Genomic DNA, 26584 nt, shown 5'->3' on the forward strand with positions numbered 1-26584 from the left:
GGGAGGCAAACCATAAGAGACTCTTAAAAACTGAGATTAAACTGAGGGTTGATGGGGGGTGAGAGGGAGGGGAAAGTGGGTGATGGGCATTGAGGAGGGCACCTTTTGGGATGAGCACTGGGTGTTGTATGGAAACCAATTTGACAATAAATTTCATATTAAAAAAAAAAAGACCCAGTTCCCAGACTTCAGGGGTCTCCAACAAGTCAAATGTCAATAATTTTAAGACTTTGTGAAAATACAGTGTTCAAGTATTTTCAAAGAACTCTGAATATATTATCCCACTTGCTCTTTGTCACAAAAGACAGGTAAGGCTTATATTTTTATCTTCATTTGAAAAATGAGGGAAAACATTGAGTTCAGAGATGCTAAGCCCCAAGCTCCCCCCAAGGCACATAAATGACAGAGCCAGAACTAAACCCAAGTTTTAGTCTCAGAAACTAGCACTCTATTGCTCAATACTACTTCTAAAAGGGCCTATACATGCTCACAGAACAACTTTGTAGTTAGAGAACAGCATTCAATAAATATTAATTGATGACCTAAGTTGACTGTAGTTCAGGACAATATTTTCATAATTAGCTTTAACTTTTAACCAAATTTGAATGAACATTTTTAACATAGCTGAAAAGATACCAAATAAAGAGAGATATTTTATGCCACCCTATATACAATGCCTAAGTCTACAAATATTATGATGGTCATTATCCACTGGAACTAGAGTAGATAAATATATCCTTCACTGACTGTGGTACTCTGCACCATTCTTCAGTTTCCTGTTTTGTGAGAAAATGAGCATGACCTGAATAAAAGCTCAGAAAAGATGTTAGGTCCCTTATCACTGTCACTCTGAACAAAATAGATTAAAGTAGGTAACTCCATAAATCATCACATACACACATACACGGACATACGTACCACCTTTTGCACAGTACTTCAAGAAAACAAAATAGCCTTCTTTTGTCATTTTTCACCAGTGAAAGCCTTCATTAGACATTTTGCCAAGAAAAGTATGCCTTGTAGTACCTGATGTAAATTGTATGAAGTTTCCCAGAGGTCAAAATGCACTTTATAATATCGAGAAACTGAAAATAGCCCTCAGCAATGTGCCTATCACATAGCAGGTACTCAAATATAGGTAAATAATAAATACACACCCATCTCCCAAATAAAAGATTATAGAAATATCTTCTACCATGATCTGACTCTCTTAAAACCAAATTCAGGAAAAAAAATATATGGGAAATATTGGGTATTTATAAATTGGTCAGTCATGTGCTTAACAATTAAGACAAACCTCTCCTACTACTTATACATACTAAAATGGCATTCATAAGTCAAAAGAAAAACACTTTTTCATACTTTGAGGTTCTCCCTATTATCTTCTTGCCATTACTGATTAAGTATCATTTATTTGTAGAGACCTAGAACATCACATTTATCAGTATTTTTTTTCACCACTTATATTCACAACAAGGTTCATTTCCCAAGTTGGGTCTAAGTTAAGACTATAACTGGTGTGAAATTCCTATCAAATGCATCAACACTCTTGGGATCTCCATATTTTGCCAATTTCAGACTTCCTGGCCTGACCTACCTAAGCTAAGTCTATCAATTTACCCTAATTATATGAAATCCAAAAATCGGCCCAAAGCCTCCTGAATGTAGCTTTTGCTTAAAAATGAAGCTGATAACCATAGACTATATAGGGCCTCAGCATTCATTGGCTGCAATTCATTTTTTTACACTGGGTGTATTCGAGACATGACATTGTGGTCACTGAATGCTTTCTCTGCTATCATAACGAGTTCCTGTGGGGATTCCACAGACTCACTTTTGGCACGTGAGGGTTGAATTCCACAGCTCTGTGAATGGCCTCTACTGCGTTCATCTCTGCTGTGCTCAGCCCCCGCCGAGATGCAGCCTCGGGAGAGAATCTGAAAAGCAGGAAGACAAACACCATCCAGTTGGGACCACTGCTTGGGCATCAACCCGGAAAGGCATCTACGCGTCAAGGGCCCATAAAACCACAGCGAGCCAATGGCATGAGCTCTCCAAACCTCCACTATATGGAACCTCTGAGTGACCCCTCAGACTGAGGCCAACAAAAACCCCAGCAGAAGCAGAAAGCGTGCTTGCGTCTAATCTCGGCAGGAATGAAATTCGGCTGTCAAGTCTCTCTGTCTAAATAGCTAATCTAAATCTTCTATGAGGTACCTGCTCAGGTCAGGGGAGGGGGTAGGACTGACGAGGGCAGACAGTGTGGGAAAAAGAGAAAACCAGGTTACAGAAGAGCGCACTTGGTTAAAAACAGAACTAGGGAGAATTTTAAAGGAGGCTCCCAACCCAATGTCAGTGCTGCGATGCAGCCTCCTCCGCAGGCAAGCCTGCTCGGGGCCGTTCCGGCAGGGGGTGTGCGTGCCCGAACTGCGGGCCAGACACCTGCCCGAGTGAATGAAAAAAACCAGACCATGCAATCTCTTTCTCACCTCACACCCAGGGCTAACTCCAGAGCTGTGCTTGGCAGGCAGACACCACAGGGGAAGCTGTGACAACCCTGGCCCTGCCCTCCCAAGCTGGAGTCGCTGTGTAGGGAGAAAAGATGTTGCAGTAGGTACTGGCGATCTACAGGATAAAAAAGAATGAAAGAAAATTACTTCGGTCTTGAAGTGCACACACACTTAACAGCAAACCTGTCTGACATAGCAGAGGCTGTTTTCTTTTTCTGTTATCTGCTTTTCAGCTCTTCGGAGGGATTGTATCGGGGAAATGGAAGCGTTTATTATGAACTCAAACAGTTAAGCCAACTGTTCTCTTTCACCTGCCAGTCATCTTGGACATTTATGAAAATTCTCTATGTCATAGTCACCTGCCTGAATAAAACGGGCGAATGTCCCACCGAGATGGCAACTCAAAGCAAACGGACCCTGGGTGGGGAGTTAGTTTGGATCTGATGAGTCAAAGAATGGGAGATGATCATCCCCTCTGCCATCTTACATGTTTGTTATGACTACTACCTAGTCTTGGACTGCTGACGGAAGAGGAACACGCAAAAAAATGAGTAAAAGGAAGGCATTTTGTGTGTAAGTCCCAAGCAGGCCTTTTGGTATCTACTGTCTGGCAAAAAAAAAAAAAAAAAAAAAAAAAGTCACCTCAGAGGTATGGAATTTCACATAAATCCCTCTTTAGGGACCCATACACCCTTGAAGTACCTGGGGTTATGTACTCTCTCCTTCTAGTAGTGAAAGAAAAGATCAGCAGATTTTAGAAAATGCATGCTCATAAGCGGGGGGTTTCATAGACTAAGAGAAACTTCCAGAGAAAGCCCTCAGAGGCAACACATCTCCTTAAGTCAGGTCAGGCATTTAGTACCACACAAGTTATTATTCACTTACTTGTCAGAGACAGCTCTTGCTTTGAGCAAGGCAGCTGTATAGCATATTGTTGCCGACTTTGGTAAGCTTATATCTGTTAGAGAAAAAGAAAGCAGAAATTCTTGTAAGTTTTCAAGAACAAAGAGCAATGATTTTTAATCCACAAGCATTTTAATCATGTAAGTCTAATAAAGTGTAAATTAAGAATATTTTAATGCATACAGTACACAGCTATTTCTTATGTATAAAGGTGGTATGTAAAACTATGGGTAATTCATATTTTTGTGAATAATATATGTTTAAAATCCACCAGACTGACTCTTCAGCAATCTTTTCTTTAAGATATGAATTCTCATATATTGAATTTAATTAAGCAGAGAATAGCTATAAATATATGCATTTAAATATTATAGGAATGCCCTGGATATCATAAAAGGCAAATAGGACCTCTGTGTCACTTGTAAAAAAAATTCTCAACAGGTGTATGAAATACCAATGTGAAGAAAAAATATCACCTGGATCTTTTTTTAAAAACACACCTAAATAGGGGCGCCTGGGTGGCTCAGTTGGTTAAGCATCTGATTCTTGATTTCGGCACAGGTCGTGATCTCACGGTTGTGAGATTGAGCCCTGTGTCAGGCTCTGCACTGACAGCATGGAGCTGGCTTGGGATTCTCTCTCTCCCACTGCTTCTCTTTCCTTTCTTTCTCTCTCTCTCTCTCTCTCTCTCCCCCCCCCCTCAAAATAAATAAATAAACTTAAAAAAAACACCTAAATAAATTATTTTTTAGTGGTCAGATTTAAACCAGATTTCTTTTGCATTAAATTTCAAGAAGTTCATATTCAGTTTTTTGTTAAATAAGCAATACATTTATTATAACATATACGAAAAATCTTTATATATAAGGATATATATGTGAAATATTTAGAAATCTATATAATTTTTGTTCATTCAAACCCAAAGGAAATCCCCTTTCATATGAAGCCTCATTTGTTTCTCCAAGAAACAGTTCCTCTCAGTTTGTATAGAAAATTTACATGGAGAAGAGGGAGCAGGTAACAGATTCAGATGATGAGTTTAAAGGGAAACAAAAGTAAAAGATACAGCTGAGAATAGATAAACTCAAAAACGTAGTCCCTTTTGGGGAAAAATTTGTGTTTAAATTATGACTCTATTTCTTACCAGAATAGTATTTCTTTAACACTGAACCACATTTATACTATGACATAGAAATATCATCTTAATTCAGGCCAGGTAAAAATACACCATTCCCAGTGCTGCAAAATTCACTCTATGTTAGAGAAACTCTTATCACCTGGAATGCTCTGCCAGCTTCTTCACAGGGCTGTTTTCAACTTCAAAAGAATTACATTACAGTGGATAAAATCCAAAAGGGGCAAAGGGAAGAGAGAAAGAGAGAGAGAGAAGGGGGGGAGAGAGAGAGAGAGAAAGAGAGAGGAACCAAGAAACAGACTCTTTAAGTATAAAGAACCAACTGATGGTTACCAGAGGGGAGGCGGGTGGGGGGGATGGGTTAAACAGGTGATGGGGATTAAGGAGTGCACTTGTGCTGAGCAATGGGTGATGTACAAAGTATTGAATCACTATATTATACACCTGAAGTCAATATAACACTGTATGCTAACTGAAACTTAAATAAAAACTTAAAAAAAAAGAATTACATTATAGTAAGAATGAAAAGCAAGTCCCATGACCAGCCCCATAACAGACAGCCACAGAAGAAAATAAGTTCATAAAAGAATAACAATCCCTAATCCAGTAGTAGGTATTTACCACCAATCTCAGCATGAGGAATTTCTCTGAGGGAAATTTCAATGCCATTGATAAAAAAATAAATAAATAATCATAGAAAATTCCAACAAAGAACTGAAAGGAAAAGGAGTCTTTGTAATCCTGATCTCATAAATTATGTTCAAACAAAATTTCACCACTATATGCATAGTGTAAAATGATGCGCTTATGACTAAGAAGGAGAAAAAAGAAGAATGCCAAACACTTATGGATCTGTCTTGTTGCTTTTCCAACGTCTAAACATTTAACTGCTTCCTAGTGTAGGAAATCAATCCCAGAATCAAATATCTTGTTTATTAGGGTCCATTCATTGACCCTAATTGGAAGATAATAAAACTGTAGATAATACACATTCTACTTAAAAGTTCAGACCTTTTTTTTTTTTTTAAGTTCAGACTTTTTATATAAAAAGTATCCAAATCTTGTTTCCATCCTTCCTGGCATGATCTGTGTTCCTTCTGTGTTGAGCATCTTCCCATGAAGAAGAAACTAATGAAAAGTCCAAGAAACGAGTTGAGGCTGAAAACAATGGTCATAATTATCTGGAGGTGGCAGCATAACAGGGAGCCTCACTTGATAAACTAGAGAAAACCTGTTGTTAAGGATTTAGCTTCACAATGAGAAGGATCAGATTGTTTTGATGGTTACCTAAACAAGCAAAGTGACATATTCACCCACTTAGAAAAACATGCAACTCAGGTATACCAGCAAAATACAGGTGCCCAATCAATGATGATCTTTAATCCAGAACCAGGCCTCTTCATGCTCACGAACAGGGCATTCACAACTAGAAAAATGTGACAAAATTCTGCAACATTACAACTACTGTAGTGCATTTTTCCCATAAAATTTTTTTACCCATACTCCTTCACTGTATGTAAAGCTGGTGGTATATGTGCACAGTCATAATGCTTAAAAAGTAAATAACCAAAAATATGTTTTAATCAGTATCAAATGGGAAGAGGGGGAAATGTAAATACTCCATTCCTCACAAGTGGCATGTGATTCCATTTGTTTTCTTATTATTTGAATAAATTACTTTTACTCTCATTGCTTAACAAAAATAAAAGAATAGCAAAAAATTCTTGCATAACTTGTTTATTTAGATAGTTTCAATGTTTTTCTTCTAAGTCAGCCAAAGCAATTAACCTATTTGGTAATGGCAGTTGTCTCTAAGAAGTGAGAAATCATTCTAAAAAAACTGATCCTAAGTTTCCCTGTAGGTAAAGCAATCTTATTCAATTAAGGTTTTCTTTACAACATATTTCTTTAATATGAAATTTATTGTCAAATCGGTTTCCATACAACACCCAGTGCTCATCCCAACAGGTGCCCTCCTCAATATCCCTCACCCACCCTCCCCTCCCTCCCACCCCCCATCAACCCTCAGTTTGTTCTCAGTTTTTTGGATCTCTTAAGGTTTGCCTCCCTCCCTCTCTTTTTTTTTCCCCTTCCCCTCCCCCATGTCTTCCGTCAAGTTTCTCAGGATCCACATAAGAGTGAAAACATACGGTATCTGTCTTTCTCTGTAGGACTTATTTCACTTAGCATAACACTCTCCAGTTCCATCCACATTGCTACAAAAGGCCATATTTCATTCTTTCTCATTGCCACATAGTATTCCGTTGTGTATATAAACCACAATTTCTTTATCTATTCATCAGTGGATGGACATTTAAGCTCTTTCCATAATTTGGCTATTGTTGAAAGGGCTGTTATAAACATTGGGGTACAAGTGCCCCTATGCATCAGCACTCCATTTATCCCTTGGGTAAATTCCTAGCAGTGCTCTTGCAGGGTCATAGGGTAGATCTATTTTTAATTTTTTGAGGAACCTCCACACTGTTTTCCAGAGCGCCTGCACCAGTGTGCATTCCCACCAACAGTGCAAGAGGGTTCCCGTTTCTCCACATCCTTGCCAGCATCTATAGTCTCCTGATTTGTTCATTTTAGCCACTCTGACCTGCGTGAGGTGGTATCTGAGTGTGGTTTTGATTTGTGTTTCCTTGATGAGGAGTGACGTTGAGCATCTTTTCATGTGCCTGTTGGCCATCTGGATGTCTTCTTTAGAGAAGTGTCTATTCATACAACATATTTTTTAAAATGATGCTTATCTTTCACAATAAAAAGCAAAAGCTTTGACATTTTGCCTACCCCAGCAATTCCACTTCTGAGACTCTTTCCTAAGAGAAAAAGTCATGTGCATTAAAAATGAGCCTTAAGGATGCTGATGACAATACTGTTTCTAATGGTGGAAAACTGGATACAGCCTAAATGGCCAATAACAGAAGATTAGTTAAGGTGCTGTACATCCACAGGGTGCAATTCTATGTGGTCATTAAATCATGTGTTGGAAAAGTAATGATCTGGGAAAATGGTGCATTGTTATAAGTACATCAATAAGTAAAATAAGTTTATAAAATTATGATTTCATATGTTTTTAAAAAGCATTTATATGCACAGGGATAATAAAACTGGAATTATACATACAAAATATCAACAGTATTTATTTTTGAGTGGTGGGATTATAGGGAATTTTTTTTATCTGTATTTCCAAAGCTTCCTGTGAGTACATGTAAATAAGTGAATTTTTAAAAGATAACAATAAGGCTATAAAAAGAATTCTGTTCTACAAATTGTTGGAAGCAAGTTCATAAGCAAATACATTGGTGGAACCAGACAGAGACAGCATAGACAGACAAAGGTAGAACTTACATGAAGTGAAGTCAGACCAGAGATCTACTGCATATACTTATATACTTCATGAAAGTTAGCATGATCCTTTTGCAGTGTGCACTGATTAACCATATTTTAATCTAATCACTGCCTAACATCTAAATCAGAGACCAGAACTGCATGTCTTGGCTCACTTTTAAGAAACACCATATACACTACCTTAGGAGAAAGCTTGTTATTATGGGCTGCTTACTCGCGAGTGCTACCTCTTTCATTTCTTTAAAAATAATGCTGAGACTTGGTTGTTGTTGCGTGTTATAAGTTTGAAACTTATAGACTCACAGAAAGTTTGAAATAATTACAGGCTCACAGAAGGATGTGAAAATAGTACCCTGTACTGTGAATGCTTTTCTCAGCTTCCCCCAATGGTGACATCTTACATAACTGTAGTATAATATCAAAACCAAGAAACTGACACTGGTACAGTACTATTAAGGAAATTACAGTCCTTGTTCAATTTTCACCTTTTTTTTACATGCATTCATGTGTGTGTGTGCAGTTCTATGAAATTTTATCCCATGGCTAGATTCATCTAACTACCACCACCATCAAAATACACAAAGTTCCAAAGGAACTCTCTTGTGTTACCCCTTTATTTGTACCCTTCCTACCCATACCTGTCCCTTGGTGACCACTAATCTATTCTCTGCCTCTGTAATTTTGTCTGTCTGCCATGATTTCATGCTTTTACCACTAGGGAAATGGATAAAATGATAAGGGAAACAGAATAGCTAATAGTAGTGATGAAAACAAGTAGTATCAGAAGTTTTGAGCAGGAATAACAAAAAAAAGCTGCCTTCCAATATTGCTTATAATTTATTCAGAAATTTTATTTTGAGGAAGAAACTTCAAAACCACTCTATGCAGTGCCTGTCTTTCGTACGTGCATGTACCTACCATAAGTACAAAGAGTCCTTCTAAGAATTAGAATCCAGACAGTCTCTTCAATAAATGGTGTTGGGAAAACTGAACAGCTACATGCAAAACAATGAAACTGGACCACTTATTTACACTATACACAAACATAAACTCAAAACGGATTAAGGACTTAAATGTGAGAGCTGAAATCATAGAAACCCTAATAGAGAGCATAGGCAGTAATTTCTCAGACATAGGCCATAGCAGTATTTTTCTAGATATGCCTCCTCAGGCAAGGGAAACAAAAGCAAAAATAAACTATTGGGACTACATCAAAATAAAAAAACTTCTGTACAGCAAAGGAAACAATAAAAAACTAAAGTGCACCTTCCTGAATGGGAGATGATATTTGAAAATGACATATCAAATAAAGGGTTAGCATCCAAAACATGTAAAGAACTTATACAACTCAACAAACACACACGCGAATAATCCAATCAAAAATGGGCAGAAGACATGAACAGATATTTCTCCAAAGAAGACATCCAGATGGCCAACAGACACATGAAACAATGCTCAACATCATCAGGTAAATGCAAATCACTCCTATTAGAATGGCTAAAACCAAAAACATAAGAAACAAGTGTTGGCAAGGATGTGGTGAAAAAGGAACCCTCCTGCACTGTTGGTGGGAATGCAAACTGGTGCAGCCACTCTGGAAAACAGTATGGAGATTCCTCAAAAAATTAAAAATAGAATTACCATATGATCCAGTAATTCCACTACTGAGCACTTACCCAAAGAATATGAAAACACTAATTTGAAAAGATATATGCACCTCTATGTTTATTGCAACATTATTTACAATAGCCAAATTATGGAAGCAACTCAGGTGTCCACTGATAGATGAATAGATAAAGAAGATGTGGTGTAGACATACAATGGAATATTACTCAGCCATAAAAAAGACTGAAATATTGCCATTTGCAACAAATGGATGGATCTAGAGAATATAATGCTAAGTGAAATAAGTCACTCAGAAAAAGACAAATACCATATGATTTCACTCATACGTGGAATTTAAAAAACAGATGAACAAAGGAAAAAGAAACAAACCAAAAAACAAACTCTTAACTATAGAGAACAAACTGATGGCCACCACAGGGGAGGTGGGGGGGATAGGTGAAAAGGTGAAAGGGATTAAGATTACACTTATCATGATGAGCACTGAGTAATGTATAAAATTATTGAATCACTATATTGTACATTTGAAACTAATATAACACAGCCTATTAACTGTACTGGAATTAAAACATTTTTTAATAAAAGAAAGAATCCAAGAAGGAGAAAAATGTTAGCTACAAAAATTAATGTTCTTAAAAAGGAATATGTTCAGAGAAGTCTTCATAATAACAGCTATGAAACTCGCCTAGAGATCTACTGGACCATACTAGAGATGGAGGTTAGAGTGCTCTCATAAGAGTGGTTTAAAAAAGAAAGTAGATGTCATGTAATACACAGTATGATTAAGATAATAAATAATCTTAGGTAATAACACAGATATTTGCTGTTATAAAAGAAGGGGAAAAAATAAAAAGAAACTTCAGGAAGAATAAAAACAAATCCAAACAAACAATTAGAATCCAAAAAGGACATGAAAAGAAACAAAATAATGAGATATCGCATAATTGCAGACACAAGGAATGCTAAATAAATGTTTCTCACTTAAGCAAAGCTGAACTCCCGGCTTTAGTTTAATTTTCCTTCTACTTCTTGGCCATCTTTTGTTTTATACAGGTCCTTTTCTGAAAGGCAAAGAACTTTCTCCAACTGTCTTAGGTTTTCAAAATCAAATTGTCATGAAAGTCTTTCATTGGAACCATAGAGTATGTTCTCTTTCGCGTCTGGTTTCTTTCACTCAGCATGTTTCTGAGATTCATCCATGTGGAGCATGTATCAGTACTTTATTCTTTTCTATTGCTGAGTAGTACTTCATTGTGTGGATATACCACAACATGTTTATTTTCTAATAGCTATTTATTTAGATTGCTTCCCAGGTTTGGGCTATTATGAATAAAGCTGTTGTGACCATTCCTGTGTAAGGTTTTCGGCGAGGGTGGGGGGGGAGTAAAACTCATCTCTTAGATACGTAATTAGAAATGAAATTGCTGAGTCAGAAAACAGACACATGTTTAAACCGTTAAACAGTGCTCCAAAGTGGTTGTGTGAAAGTTTGCAAAACTAGTATATGGTGACAGAGATCAGAAAAAAATGATTACTTCTGGGCTGGAGAGCAGTTATTGGCCAGAAGAGGGCATGAGGCAACCTTCTGAGATGATGGAAAGTTCTATGATCCTGGATGGTGATAACACAGGTGTATATAAAAGTGAAAAGTTATCCCGCTCTACACTTCAGATTTGTGCATGTTACTATAGGTAATTTATACCTCAATAAAAACAATTTTTAAAAAACAAACCTATAATCCTGGGCCATGTGAAGCTGTCTTCTCTTACTTCAATCTAACTTCCATAACATTTAAGTTGCCTTTTATCATTCTGCTCCCCCTGCCAATTCTCTCTACAAATCCTTATCCAAAGTTACTTACTAGTTTTGCCTTCCATAACATAAAAGAATCTGATCATTTCTCAAGTCAGCCTTTCAAATATTAAAATGGTTTAAATGTCTCCTCTAAACCTAATCTTTTCCAGAATAAATACTTCTAATTCCTCAACTGATATATTCTTCAGAACTTCTCATTTATTTTTGTTATGGAGTCATGAGTGATTTCAAAATATGCGAATTAGAAGTGGAAATAATCCCCTAAATCCCTGAAACCTGACCAGTACAGAGTTCTAGGGAAATGTACAGTTTGAGGAAGTACAGCCATAACACCTCTCTAAATAACAGCTAGGATGACCCTGGTGTGGGGCAGCTGGAAGTCCTCATTTGTTCCTGTGATTGTGTAGTCAACAAAACCATCCAGGTTCTATCAAATTAATTTCAGCCAAAGCCAAATCTTTTCTCTTTTACTGAAACCATGAAAATTTATGAACCTATAAGCAGGATTTCATATTTGATTCCATTACATTTTAAATCTTAAAATGAAATCTAAACCATTGAGTTTTAATTAATAGTTTCAGAATATCATTCCAGCCTATTAGTCATCATTCTGACTCAAGCTACCAACCACAGCTTTGTGCCATACAATCCATAGGCATACCTTCCTCCCCATATGATTGTTATCATCATCAAAATTGCTGCTAACATTTATCAACGGCCTATTAAATGCCAGGTGCTGGTGTTAATCACTTATACACATTATTCTGCCTAATCTTCAGAGCAACCCTCTGAGATAGGACTTAACTGCTAGCCCTCTTTTACAGATGGGAAAAGCGAGACATATAATGGTTAAGAAATATGCCAGTATCACATAGTTAAAACAAATATGAGCTGTCCCCACAGCACATGATTTTGAACTGTGCCACGTTGTCTACGAGGTCTGATTTATAAAAATACTGACCATGGCAATACCAAGGAAAGGATCCAGGAATGACATTCTAGAGATCACCCTAAATCTGCAATGGTCTGCAATGATGAATGTGCAACCATTTATTAATGGTAATAATAGGTATTATATATGCCACTTAAACCATTAAATCATACCATTTATTAATGGCTATAATAGATATTATATATACCACTTATACCATTAAATCATACCATTTCTTAAAGATACAATAGGTATTGGGGTGCCTGGATGGCTCAGTCAGTTAAGTGTCTGACTTAGGCTTGGGTCATGATCTCACGATCCGTGAGTTCAAGTCCCGCATCGGGCTCTATGCTGACAGCTCAGAGCCTGGAGCCTGCTTCAGATTCTGTGTCTCCTTCTCTCTTTTTGCCCCTCCCCCACTCTGTCTCTGTCTCAAAAATAAATAAACATTAAAGATACAATAGGTATTATGACTACATTGCTCCACATTACCTAAAAAGGTAGCATTCAAAACATTATCAAATGTTTTAATTAAATAAGGATATGTCTATGGCATTCTTCTAATTCAGAAATATGTAGAAAATGGCCATTTAAATTAATAAGAAACATTTAAATGTTACTGTATAGACCACAAATATTTTCACATCCACTATCTTGTCTGTTTTTATTTAGCACAACTTCCTTCGTAATTCCATGTTAGATCTTCAATCACCTCTTTCTTTCCTAAATGTTAATAAACCACCTGTAGTCATCTCCTAGAATTTTACTGGTATTGACTTATTTGCTGAAATTCTAAAAAAACAAAAAAAGAATCACAATTATTGAGGGCAAACAGAATATAGGAGTGAATAAAGGCATATTCTCATCAACTTATAAACACATTACTGTCTTCTCCAAATAGGAGAACTACAGGATAGATCAAAGAATTGGACAACAGCACACAACTGTGAAGGTCAATAAAATCTTTTATTTTACAGATGAAGAAATACAGGACCAGAGAAGCTAAGTGAAATGCTTATGAGCTTACTTACTAATTAGTAACAGAACTGGTCTCACAATAGCAGGTTCTTGTCACCACCCCATACTGCCACTGTGATGCTTGCGTGTACTCCCCTTATCATCCTTATACTTTCTGCATCATTTTGCTCAGAAAACAGCCCCACAAAGAAAGTCTTGAGACTTTTGCCTCCTCTGAACTTTAGCCACCTTTAATACCTGCTTACAAGCTCTACCCCACTTTAACTATTTGTCATTCTGACCTTTCATATACTTTAATCATTTGTTTTCCTTTACATTTTCTTCCAGTTGGGAATACCTATAATGTCATCTTGTAGATTCTCCCATCCTTCTTGAACCACTCTCCACTTAAAACTCTCTGTGTCTTCCTTTGCCAAATGGTGTCAGCACAAAGTTGTTTATTGAGTCTCAAGTTAGGGGTTTATATTTATCTTTCCTCTAACTTGAAAAAGGGCACAGCTTTTGGCTTTTGTTGCTACTTGTTTGTTTTTAGATTCAGGAAATCTGTCTAATGCTCCCTACTTTTACGACTGTGAGCTATAAGAAGACCACATGATCTCCTTCTCTTATAAACTCTTTTACACTGATTGGTTGAAAAACTAAGCAAATATCTCCCTGATAGGATCCTGCTTCTTTGCAGCATCTGAAACCACCTCACCGGTGCTCTTCAGTGGCTTTTTACTCCCTGATGTCTTCTAACACCATGTGTTTCCACTCCCTCTAGTGCTTCTAACATCATGTGCTCATTCCTCAACCACCTCAAGTCAAAAAAATAGTATGAATCCACTGTGCCACTCTCTCCACCTTGAGGTCAGACTGGAGACCATCTCTGCTGAGATTGCCTCATGCATGGTCTCTCTCCAGGGCCTATAGAATTAGGTCCAAAGCTCTGTGAGATCTGGTCCCTACCTAACTTGCCCAAAGCATATTCAGCCCTTTGCTGTAGCCTTCCACCATCCCTCTGCTTTATAGGATACATGGAGTACTCCATGCAGGCTGGGTCAATCTTGCTCCTGAACCTTTCCATGAGCTCTTTGTCTCTAGTATTTTCACTGTCTGGCTCAATTCAGACTCCACCTCCACCAGGAAGGCTTCCCTTGCAGTCTTTACAGCAACTGTTTTCTTACTCCCCTCTCCTACTTACATGGTGAGTTTCAGGAATAAAATTGTTTCTTCATCACTTTGTACCCACAATCCAAAACACTGCCTAAAACATAGCTGGTGGTTCTGTGTTTGCTGAATGAAATCTTAGGTTAATATACTAACATCTCAAATCACCTGATATTAGCTCCCTTTGCTATGTAAACATTTAGACCTAATTTAGCTTCTGGAAGCCAAAAGTGTCAGTACTGATGGGTGTTTAAGGAGGGCGCCAGAAACTTGTTATTTCTCAACATGTGTACTGCATTTATCACTGCTTCTGCAGTTTTAGCAAAATGGGTGAAACGGTACTGGTGTTCTAAATCTAGATGTCTATTTGAAACAGCAGTGGAATTAAAAAGTGAGGCAGGAAGAAAGCAAGAGTACAAGCTGACAAGGTTGAAGGAAAGTAGAAGGGTTTTTGGCCAAAAACAGGGAAGGCAAACCACACCTCTTCTGGCTCCCTAGGACCCTGTATGGGAATGAGGCCACTGAAAGAAAAGGTCATCTCAGGGAGAATGACTCTTAAGTTTTCAAAAGTCATAAATGCTCATAATATCAAACTTGAAATTCAGTGTAATAATCTTGGGAGAAATTTATGTAATTATGAGTAAAACTGTCAATCTGACGTGTCTCAGAAAACCCATGGGGCAAAACTTTAGATAGAACAGTTTTTTCAGTGATCATCTTTTTGACCTAATTTCCTTTTGTTCATCTACAATAATAATAAGATGTAATTTTAAAAGTATCACTACTGTTCCTATGCATGAGCTAGGTCAGTGGAGGGTCAATTTCATATCTATAATTCTAAAACAATGTTTTCAAGGGTAGCAGACAGCATAAGTAAGACCCACAGCACCTCACAAATGAGGACACTACGTCATAGGGTATCTCCAACTAACAAGTCATTCGTTCACTACAGCTGTTCTGAATGTCTACCCTCACACACGAGTGTCTGGGAAGAGAACACGGGGCTTGCTCTCAAAGGGTTTCTTTCTCTGTACCTCTACAGCATGTTTCAAACAGATTTACTAAGCACTGATACATCTCACCTCAATTTACTGTGGTTGGTTTTGGTTTGGGTTTCTTTACATCTTTCTCCACCAGACTGAAAGCTTCTTGGCAACACAGAATAGGTTATACTCATCTCTGAATCTGAAAGCACCTAAAAATTAATATTTTCAATATAAGGATCTGATGCAGCCTTGCTGAATTAATTTGAAAAAAAAAAACCCTAATTACTCTCTATAGTCATTTAAGATTATGGAATATAAAGTATCTCTGGGGTACCTGGGTGGCTTAATCGGTTAAGCATCCAACTTTGGCTCAGGTAATGATCTCATGGTTCATGGGGTCAAGCCCCGTGTTGGGTTCTGAGCTGACAGTGCAGAGCCTGCATGGGATTCTCTCTCCCTCACTCTCTGCCTGTCCCCCACTCACTTGTACTCTCTCTCTCTCAAAATAAATAAAATAAATAAACAACAACAACAACCCTTTTCTTGGTCAGGCAACATATTGATACGCTGGAAGTTTACATTAATCCACACATTTGGTCCTGACAGACACTTTTGGAGCCATAAACTGAAAGACCAAACAAACAAAAATTAAAAACAAATAAAAATGCAGCCCATTTCCCTTTCCTAACCTATTTTTGGATGAGATGTATTATGACTATCCCATTATGTGATGCTGTCCTTCATGTGGCTTTCTTCAGTAAAATTTCTGAGTTTACTTCTGTACATGATATGATACAAAGAAAAGAACAGAAATGTGGAATTCTGTCCTTAGTTTTTTGTTTTGTTTTGTTTTGGTTTGGTTTAAGACAGTCTGAGGTCTTTTTGTCCCACCTTTAAAAAGCCAATCCAAGGTCCCCTTTCAACCAAAGGGAAAAGCTTCACTGAAAAAATAAAAAGGACTGCTATACCAGAACCTCAAAAAGAAATGCCACCTGGGAGTTCAATGATTCAATCAGGGAAATACTACATGACCTTAGTAATTTGGGGCAGGGGGAGGGGCAGGCAACACAGACTCAACTACACCCAGAAAAATTCATCTCATGCTATAAAGTCAAACACCAGATGTTATTTGCAACTTTTGGATTGGATTACCCCAGAAGGTCTGTGTCAGAGAGCCCTTCTGTGGCTAGTGCCCTGGAGTCCAGCACGGCAGTTTATGGGATGGTAACGGCCGGCTGGGGAGGGATGTTACCTTGGTAAATTACGATAACGAGGCAATAGGGTTATGAAAGCCAATATAAATTTAGAGGGTTTGTTTGAGTGCCAACTATGTGAATTACATATGTATGCATTCATAAAAAATCTTCCATCATCAGAGACAATAGAAACTTCTCATGCATACAGTCTTTATTGAAATAATACCTATCATTAGAACTCCTGCTCATTGCATATAATATGACAGACAATCATTTGCTAACTTCAAAGGCCTAGTCCACTTGACAGATCTACCTTTTGGTTTCCAAGTCAGCAGGACACCCCGTACAAAGCTATAAAAGGCCATCATTTCTCAGTGATTCATGCTTACCAGCCTGAAACCATAGCCCATGGTATCAGTGCTGATATATATATATATATATATATTTTTTTTTTCCCCCTCCAATGAAGCAGCTATGTGATTCATTTGCCCATCTTTTACACAAGGATGCTCTTCAACACTTGCCTTGGTATCTTGACCTTTTCCATAAGAGCCAGCCCAGGAAAGGGAGCCAGACTGGGCTTACAGTCTGTCACTAGGGACTGATTGCATTTCAAACCTTCTTTCTTGAATACAGTTTAATTTTGTAGTAGATACATCTCAGAAGCTGTTGTGCCTATGGCATCAAAACTCACAACTATACACTTGACTGAAAAGCACTGTTTTGGAGGTCTGGACTGCCTGACGCTCAAAGCCTGACACTGATGGCCTAAATACAGATTTTACTGACTGGTCTTCCTGGCATCTCAAATCCCTCTTATTCTTGCCCATTCCTTAAACATAAATGGAAGATAGCCTCATGCAAAGAGAGAGTATCCAGTGACTACTTCAAAGGAACTGTTATGATAGTTGAGCAGCTTGTGTTAGTTGTAAGGCCTTGGGCAATGAACAAAGTTTACGAAATTTTTGCTTATAACTACATGCTGACTCTGCAAAACAGTATCAGCAAAAAGCTTATTCTCTGAATAGTCTCAACATAGAGTAATTCCCCAGTGCTTTCTTTAGAACCTCTGTTTTCAATCTACTGAGATGAAAGTATTTCCCCCAGTGTTAGAAACATGTCCTGATCTTAAAAGTATACCCTCTGCACATTACCAGATAGCAGATAATAGTGCTAATTTAGGATGGGCTCGATGGCACCAGTAAAAATGGTCTTGATACAGTTGTTGCATTTATATAACATTCATGACTATATAAAAGACCAGTTGTCCCTCACAGGGAAATTTCTGTCCCCAAATTTAGGGCAATCACTGAATGATCTAATGGAGTAAATATCCAGAAGAACTTGGATTTGTATTTCCATTGGTGCAAATTGCCCCAAGGCTGAAACAATTTGTCTTTTGATCAGAGTGAAATTCCTGGCACTTTTTTTTATCGGCTTTCCAAAAGCTTAAGGATTATCAGTAGATAAAACTAAACATTTCCATTCTTATCAAATATCTATCTACCTACCTGTCCTACTAGATCCATAATTAATTTTAATAGTAGGCCACAACACTGCCTTTTCGGGGGGCACAAGACGGGGCTCTTATTCCCTCATTTTAACTAACATTTTATATATGGTTCTCCTTTTGAACAAAACTGATGGAGAACAGTGGTGAAGTTCAGGAGTGGTGATCCTGGCTTTTTACAATGGTTAAGAATTATTGAATACTTAATGTGTACCCCACACTGTTCTAAACATTTAACATGGTTTAACTATTTTAATCTTCACAACAAATTCCCAGCTGTGTGATCTTGAGCAAGTTACTCAGCCTTTCTAAACCTTGATTCCATTTCCAGAGAAGGAAACCAAGGCTTAGAAGACTAAGTAATTTGCCGAAGTTCACTCAGCTAATGAAAGGCAGAGCTAGGGCTTGATCTCAGCAGGCTGGCACCGGGCAAGTTCTTTTCATCATCATCTGTGACTGCCTTTTGTGTCCCCAAGGACCGCTGACTAGAGACAGACAAAACGAGACACTCCCGAAGGTATCTTATAGCACTCAAGTTCACATTCAGTTGTTCTATAAGATTCTTCTAAAATTGAAATGCACAAGTGATAATGAATAAAAAATGCATGAATTCTTTTCTACATTGCCACCCTAATCTTTGAGACTTAGGTTTTCAACATAGGTGGTCTATAAGCACCTTTGAAAGGCAACTCAAAGCTTGTAACAACTTTCTCAATTGTTCTGAAAGAAGTTCTGATGACTTAATGATCTTAAAAACATTCCTGTGTTTATAGCTAATGTATGACTAAAAAAAAAAAAGTTGATAAATCTCCAATTAAATGAACGCCATACATCAAATCTTTGTGACTAAAGAAATCAGGCACAAGGTGACTGAAAATAGAAAGCCAGATTTTGAAGAGAATTTCAGAAAGACAAGCCAATAGAGATATACCACGTTCTTAAAGAATCTTAAAAGACACTTTGGCATCACTGAAATTCTGCACCATGGCTCCAGCCCACTTAATTCATGCCTTTCTAAAAGTAGTGAGAGAAGCAGAGCAAGTCATTTCAGCAAAGCTTACATTTATGAAAAACACATGGGCTTTTAGAGCCAGAGAGACCTGGATTTGAATTCCAGTTCTGCAGTTTTGAAAGAATGTGATCTTGAAAGTTACTTAAATCCACAAGCCTCAGTTTCTGCATCTGCTAACATGGAAGAACTACCTCCTTGCAGGTTATTGAGGGCTATAGGTAATGTGCATGATGTTATAGGTAACATTATTATTATATTAGAGGAACGTGTATAATGTGCTTGGCACATTGTAAGTCCTCAGTAAACTATAGCTAATAATACCAATAAGAGTGGTGTTAATAAAAAATAAAAATAAAAAATACTGCCAACAGCAGAGACAGTGGAAGCAAGATGGCTAAGACCAAGGGCCTAGAGTCAGACCACCTCTTTTTATCCTGGATTTCCTTTCTTCATGAAATTCATATCTTACTGAACAAAGACTGACCTCAGTTTATCTCTTTTCTCTCACCATATAACATCTCCATGGCTTTACTTGAACATCTTATGCTCTGTATCTGAACAAGTTACTTAACTTCTCTCTGTTCCAGTTACCACAGCTATAAAATGGGGCTAATAATAGTATCTACCTCCTATGCTTGTGGTAAGAATAAATGAGTTTATCTGCATAGAGCTTAGAATCATGTCTGACCCTGACACAATGAAAGAACTCAATAAATACTAGCTGTTGCCACAGTTATTTTAGTCATTGTATGAAGGACTCTAAGAGTAGGATCAACCACCTGGATAAAAACTGCCCACCTATAATGTGAGTTAGCAAATTGAAAAGAGTATGAAAACTCCTAAGGATAGCAAGACAGCACTTCAGACTAATGGCTGGAATAACATAACATGAGAAGATATCTAAAGGGCAGAATCAAAATTAGACGGCAGATTACAGAGAGGTATGAACAAGTAACCGGTAATCCTCCGAGGGATCCATGTGCTTCACTGCAAATGGAGTTTGTCAATGTCACTTTTAAAACTCAAAGGCAAAAAAAATTGTTTTAAAGATGAAGAACAAAAAGACTGAAGCAAAGGGATACATGTTACCTTCCTCCTTTCTTTGAACATGTTGGTTTCCCCTTGCACCTTGCCATACTTCTAAATCCTTTCGCAAAGGTCAGAACAGCAGTACAAACCCCACTATGTCATAACTTCCCAACGCACTCTTTAAAAAATTCGGCCACTGAGCAAAAGTAATAAAGAAGGACTGTACCCATAAACCATCCAAGAAACAGCTACCCAACAAGAGCATTCCAACTTGCAAAGATAACATATAATCCTATTGCTCTGGGTGTGGCTCTGTGAACAGGCATGGAGAGGCTGAGATTCAAAGTGCTGTCTCCAGCATCTCATAGATTAGACTGATGACATCTGAACCAGGGCGAAGAACAGGGCGCCCCTAACTGCTGTCTGTACTCCAAGCCCTCTAAAGCATCCACACCTTGTACAAGGCCAGAAAATGAGGCAACAATTCAGTCAAGATCCTCTGGCTCTCCTGGAAAAGCAGGAGGGATGAACTTGAAACAGCCCATTTTATGGTATGGGGTGAGGAACAAGAGGCATGTTTTTTAAAAGTCTTGTGTGGTTGCGGCTCGTTCTACAAGAACAGTAACTTCAGCAGCCACTTCATTATATTTCTACTGTAAATGACTGAGGCCTGAGCCAAGTCCGCACCAAAACACCCTCCAGAATTCAGTCGGGGTTAGGTCATCTGCAGTCTATTGACAACTGCTGAACTCAAAACCCCTAACAAGGCATCTCAGCAACAGTATGTGTCCTGCCACTAATGAGGCTCTTTTTCCATGAATAATGAATAAGAACATCATGTCTGTTGCCAGGTACACAACATAAACAAAGCTCAACACAAGGGCCCTGGTATGGTGAGTTTGTCCATTTGCAACAAAGGAATTTTGCAAAGCGTGAGCCAAGTTTTAGTGGAGGGTGGGACGGGCTGTTGTAACAAATAATGTGAACATATGTTATCAGAATCTAATAAATCAGCATTTGGTTGGTGTGGAACAGAGGCTGTGCAACGGGATAGACAGAGATGACAGAAAGCTCCAAATGAGTTCATTTCTCTATTTTACAATCGGTCTTATAACACAAAGCTGATGATTTCTGTAACGAACTGAGATCGTCATGAAAGGAGCCTTATGGGATTTGAGATATCAAAGGCTTTACCAGTTACATCTTTTTTTTCTTAAGCCTTGGTGTACCAGGTTGAGCACAGGTCAGCACTAGGGATGAGAACACTGAACCCTTGCTATGGCATTGATGGCTACAGGGTAGGATCTAAAAAAGGTGCATGGCCACATGAACCCAGTGCATGGTACTGGGTTCCTTTTATACCAAAAGACCCTCAATGTATGAGCATTTTGCCTGTAAGCTAGTCTTATGGCTTAGATTCCCAAGGTCAGAAAAATAGTGAGATTCCAGCAAATAAACAGAGAACAAAAGTGAGCTGACATGAAGGCCAAACAGTTTTTATTTTGTTTACTATAAAGTATGCCACAAATACTTTTCTGTCTTTCTAAAATCAGTTCCATACTAGGTAGCATGTATCTTGTTACACAGGGTGCTTGTGTTCACACAGGCCAAGTAATGCCATCACTGGCTGAGGGCTTATAGTTTCCATTGATTTGAGCAAGAATTAACAACAAAACAAAACTAAAACAGTCTCCCAATGCTCAGTTTCCCCAACTGTAGGAGAGGACAACTCCAACCTACTTCAGAGAATCCTTATGAAGAACTGTATTAAAATAAAATGGCTTGTTCTATTTGTTTGAGGAGTTCCTGGGAAGTTAGATTTGAATGGTTCTTTAAATGCACTGAAGATGCTTTACTAAGGAAAAGAATATTTCATAAAGCAAAAAATTAGTATGTGACAAAAGTAATCACTCCCTAATGTCCATTTTATAAGCAAACATGTTTATTTTGGGGAGAGAATTAAATAAGGTAGAATGCCATAAAATTCTGCAGAGATTCCAGTAGCTAGGTCATGGCAGGTAATTATGTGGGTAATTCTTTTGCAATGAATCAATTAGTGAATTCACAGACAATGGCAATATTAACACAAGAGTTTGGAAATCTTTGAGATGTGTCAGTTTATTAATAACAGGCAAAATGGAATAACCTCACGGGTAAGTAACCTAGATGGTGAAGGGATTTCAAAGCCCTTCACGTGAAGAGATGGGGGGTATTCTGCTAATAAGGAGAAGACCTGGGATGAAGGGCACATTATTTTATCTTTAAATATTTACTAAGCTATCATAAGGGCTGCAGTAAGGGCCACTAGCTGTTCTATATTGCTTCAAAGGATCAACATGACCAACAGGTAGTGGTCACAGTCACCTGATGTGGGGTCGCAGCAAGGACTCGAATAGTCAGGGCTGTCCTAACAGGATCTGTGTTGCCTGCAGAGATTCTGAGTGATTCCTGACCATGGAGGCAATAAAGCAGAGCATGCATAGCTCTTGTTGATGGGAAGAGTACAAGGGGAACCTACTGGGAGGGAAGGAGAGGAATGTAGCACAGGCCACATGACATTTCTGGCCCCCACTAAAAACCAACCATTAAACTCTAAGATTTTTAAAAATGCCATCATAAAACTGTAGGTGAAAACTCTATAAGTGGATAGTTATCAAAGTGCTGTACTATTTGAAATGGTCTTTCCAATCTAATCATTGAAATACATCAAGAAAAGAAAAATCCTCAAGTAGATGAAAATAACCAAGGACTCACCATCATACTTTGCTAAGACTGCCTGAACATCAGCATATGCTTGTAGTTCCAGAAGTGCTTCTAGAAGGTTTTCATGGATGTTGAACATGCTCAGCAAGGGGAACTCCTTCATCAACTAGGAAAGAAGAAATCAAGGATGATTAATATAGATTTCCTATTTTCTAAAAGTACAATGAGTACCAAATTGTAATATATTTAGGATAAAAAAATATAATTTTAGAAGTATAGGTAATACTGAGTTATAAGTATTCATACCAATTATTATTTTGTAAAGCATTAGATGCTCAAATCTTTTCCTGCTATTTTAGGAAAATGGCAACTTTGAATTGGTAAGAACCCTAAGGTGGAAGAGAATCCATAAGTGAGGGGGTCTCATAAAAATGGAGGAAGACGCTTAGCAGTGGTGCTCAGTAATGTTCGAATATGATAGATGCAAATTAGGCAAAGATTGAACACTATCTCATGGGCATTAATAGGTTAACTTTGGTAAGAGCAGTTTGGATGAAAACCAGAGAACAGAAGGGTAAGGAAGCAAGCACTATTCCTTGGAGCAGCCTGGTGACAAAGTTAAGGAGAAAAAGCAGGAAAATAACTAGAAGGCGATATGGGTTGAGAAAATGTGCAGGTAGTTGTAGAGAGTAGCAGAAAGGATTGCTGTTCATGAGTTCCTGCTGGTGGCCTCAAGAAAACAGGAGTCAAGATCATTTTCCAAAACTGAGGGAATAGTTTTGGCAGGGAGGAAATTTGAAGATGGGGGTGACAATATAGAACAGCCAGAAAGGGATTTGTAGGATTGCTCAGGCCATCTCGAGGGCTTAACAAATTGGGGACCATGAATTCACAGAGGCTACAACTGGCATCCTTGTCAAGTTTTAGTTAACAGTGCTCACCAGCCCAGGTACAATAGCAAAGATGTCAAATAGTGAGGTTGAGGCTGGGCAGAATGGACTAGATTCAGTAAAAAGTCACAGAATAAGAAGAGTTGGCTAGAATTAGGAAAGAATGATTAACGCAATGGCCTAAAGGTTCTAGACAGGATGGGGAGGAAGAGTGGTCCAAAGGGAGGCAAGGGATATAATAATGAACTTCACTAGAAAGCAAACAAAGAAGAAAGGGCCAAGAATTTCAGATAAAATCTTATCTTACAGAAAGATAACCAGGTTCTTTATACAGGAAAATCATAGGCATATATGGTATGTGTATGTACATATGCACTGATGTATATGTACATGTATATATCCTTTATTTAATATTTTATATGGATAACTGTTTTCTATTATAAAACAATGCCCTCTTTTCTTGATGCCAACATCTTTAAAGCAATTGTGCTGAGAGAAATAATACTCAAAACATGGCTAACTCACTGTTACGAAACCAGTGGATACGTTGCCTTGACTATCCACTTCTTCCTATATTAGAAACATTTGCCATATTTTGTTTTTTAGAGCCAAGAATAATTTAGCATATCTATAAAAATAAATAATTTTCTGCAGTCCCAAAGAGCATCATATTACCAATGAAAAACACCTATCAAAATGATTATGTGTTCGGTAAGACTATCTGAACCCCCTAGAGACAGCCTGCAGTATTTTCACTGCAAGTAAAGGAAGTGAATAAGACTATACCACACATTGTCAATGTTCTGTAACCAATAAAAGTATTTCTTGTTCTGGTTCACTTTGATTCTGGTTGACATCACTCTTTGATTCCACCCCCCTTTCTAATTAGGGCTCGTTAGAATTAAAGCTCTCTGTCATTCAGCGTTTGGCAACACAATAAAGACATTCTCTAAACTGCAACATTTAAACATTTGCCATTTTTGACCAATTCTTCAGGTAAGGTCAAACTTCAAGGACTTAAGTCTTATTCTGTAATTTTAAAACCGTAGCAGCAAATAGTAGCACACTGCAGCTTAGAAACTGAGAGGGAGTCTCGCCAGACACAGTGAGACCATGTGAGCAAACACAGGAGTCTCAGCCTGTTTCAACAGAACTTGAAGCAGGACACGAGGTGTCTGGGCAGCAGCACTTTCACGGGAAGCTTCAACACGGTACACAACATCCGAAAAAATAATCACCAATAACAGATTTTAAACATGGCAAATGGCAAACTTTGGAGAAGTAATCAAAGTCATATGACAATTTGGATTCTAGCTTTCCTTGTTTAACATAAACAAGGAAAAGTGAGCCTTCCGCTGGCTCCACCTCTCTGCAGCTATCACCTTGCTGTCCCCAGCCCCTCACAAGAAGGTCTCTTAGAAAAAAGCCATGCACGCTCTGCTTCCTCGGCTCCCTTCTTTCCTCACTGCATAGCTGCACTCTGGCTTCCACCCCACAGCTCCTCGGACTCTGCTCACCCCACATGTACAGGTGACCCAAACTGCTCCTGTGGATACTCTCCAGTCTCTTTCCTTGCTTGACCTTGGCAACGTTTGACAGTTTGATGACTTTTCCCTTAGAACTCTTTTCTCTCTTGGCTTCCTCAACACCATTCTCTTCTGGATTTCTCCATACTTATACCCTCACTCTTTCTCTAGTTTCCCCCTTGCCTCCTACGTAGGAGTAAGTAGTCTCCCCAGTTATATCCAGTACTCTTCTCATAAACACCCTGACATCCAGGATTGCTCTTGGGTCCAGGGTCTCAATACAGGCACTATTGTGAAGATGGCTTCCACATTCTCACATCCTGCTCTGACCTCCTCCTAAGCTATTAAATCCATTCATAAACTATCTCCCTAACAGTTTTGCCTGATGTATCTAATACTGTGCTCATAAATTCTTCTTCCCCAAACCAACCCTTCAAACCTATTCTCTCTTCAATAGGTATTCCTCTCTCAGAGAAAAGAACCATTAACTCCTGTTACTCTCTGCCCTACCAACTACGGCGATCTTAGAGGTCCCTAAACCCATGAACTACTATGTACAAAATGCTGATAGCTTTCATCAAGTTCCTAGAAAGTTGTTATACAAACAACCAGCAAACAAGCAAACACCTTAAGAATCTTACCATGTGCTCTTTTCTCTGACCTTGTTGCCAATAACTTAGTTTATACTCTTATATTATATATGGGCTAAATTGCTCAAATAGCATCTTTTTTGTCCTTGCCTCTCTGGATCACCTCTTTCCAATCCACCCTTCACACTGCTGTCATAATGGCTTTTCAAATATACACACTTAAGTCCACCACACTCCTGTTTTTAAGAGGCAACCACTGACATGGCCCCAAGGAACTAGGCAGATGTGAATACATATTTACAAACAAGGCTACTTATCACAACATCATTTATAATACTCAAAAATGCAAGCAACTTAATTTAACCCATTGTGAGGCATTCAAGTATAATAAGACACAGTCATCTTTTATGCTATTAAATATCAACATTGGAGGTTAAATTCTCAAATAATTTTTAATGACATGGCCTAGGAAATGCTGACACACAATGTTACAATTTAAAAAGCGGATACAAACTATATTTTGCAATAAGATCATGCTTTTCTTCTCTATCTATGCATGCACAGAACCACACTTGGTTAGAAATACACCAAAATGTTTTAACAATTGTTATTTATTATTAGTGAGATTAAAGATGATTTTTATTTCTTCCTTCATATTTTCCATATGTTCTAATATATTTAAAAGGAGTATATGTATGTTCTATAAATTAGGGAGGAAAAATTATTATTTTTAAAAATATTTCC

General features: G+C 38.0%; 1 protein-coding gene across 11 annotated transcripts in view; it reads right to left on the minus strand.

The window, feature by feature from the left end:
* ST7 (suppression of tumorigenicity 7) overlaps positions 1-26584 on the minus strand; it is a 247719-nt gene that overhangs the window by 35759 nt on the left and 185376 nt on the right. For 9 of the 11 annotated variants that reach the window (XR_008296703.1, XM_027075326.2, XM_027075324.2 and 6 more), the window contains 3 exons: positions 22886-23000; positions 3396-3468; positions 1835-1937 (listed from right to left, as the gene is read on the minus strand). Coding sequence is in view for 9 of the 11 variants with exons in the window: in XM_027075326.2 (XP_026931127.1) it covers positions 1835-1937; positions 3396-3468; positions 22886-23000 (291 nt within the window). In the remaining 2 variants the exon portion in view is untranslated. Of the gene's footprint in view, positions 1-1834; positions 1938-2489; positions 2626-3395; positions 3469-22885; positions 23001-26584 lie in introns of all 11 variants that reach the window. The other 2 variants (XR_003425965.2, XM_053218171.1) reach the window with 1 other exon arrangement.

This window comes from Acinonyx jubatus, chromosome A2 (genome assembly GCF_027475565.1).
Source record: "Acinonyx jubatus isolate Ajub_Pintada_27869175 chromosome A2, VMU_Ajub_asm_v1.0, whole genome shotgun sequence".
Taxonomy (NCBI): Eukaryota; Metazoa; Chordata; class Mammalia; order Carnivora; family Felidae; genus Acinonyx; species Acinonyx jubatus.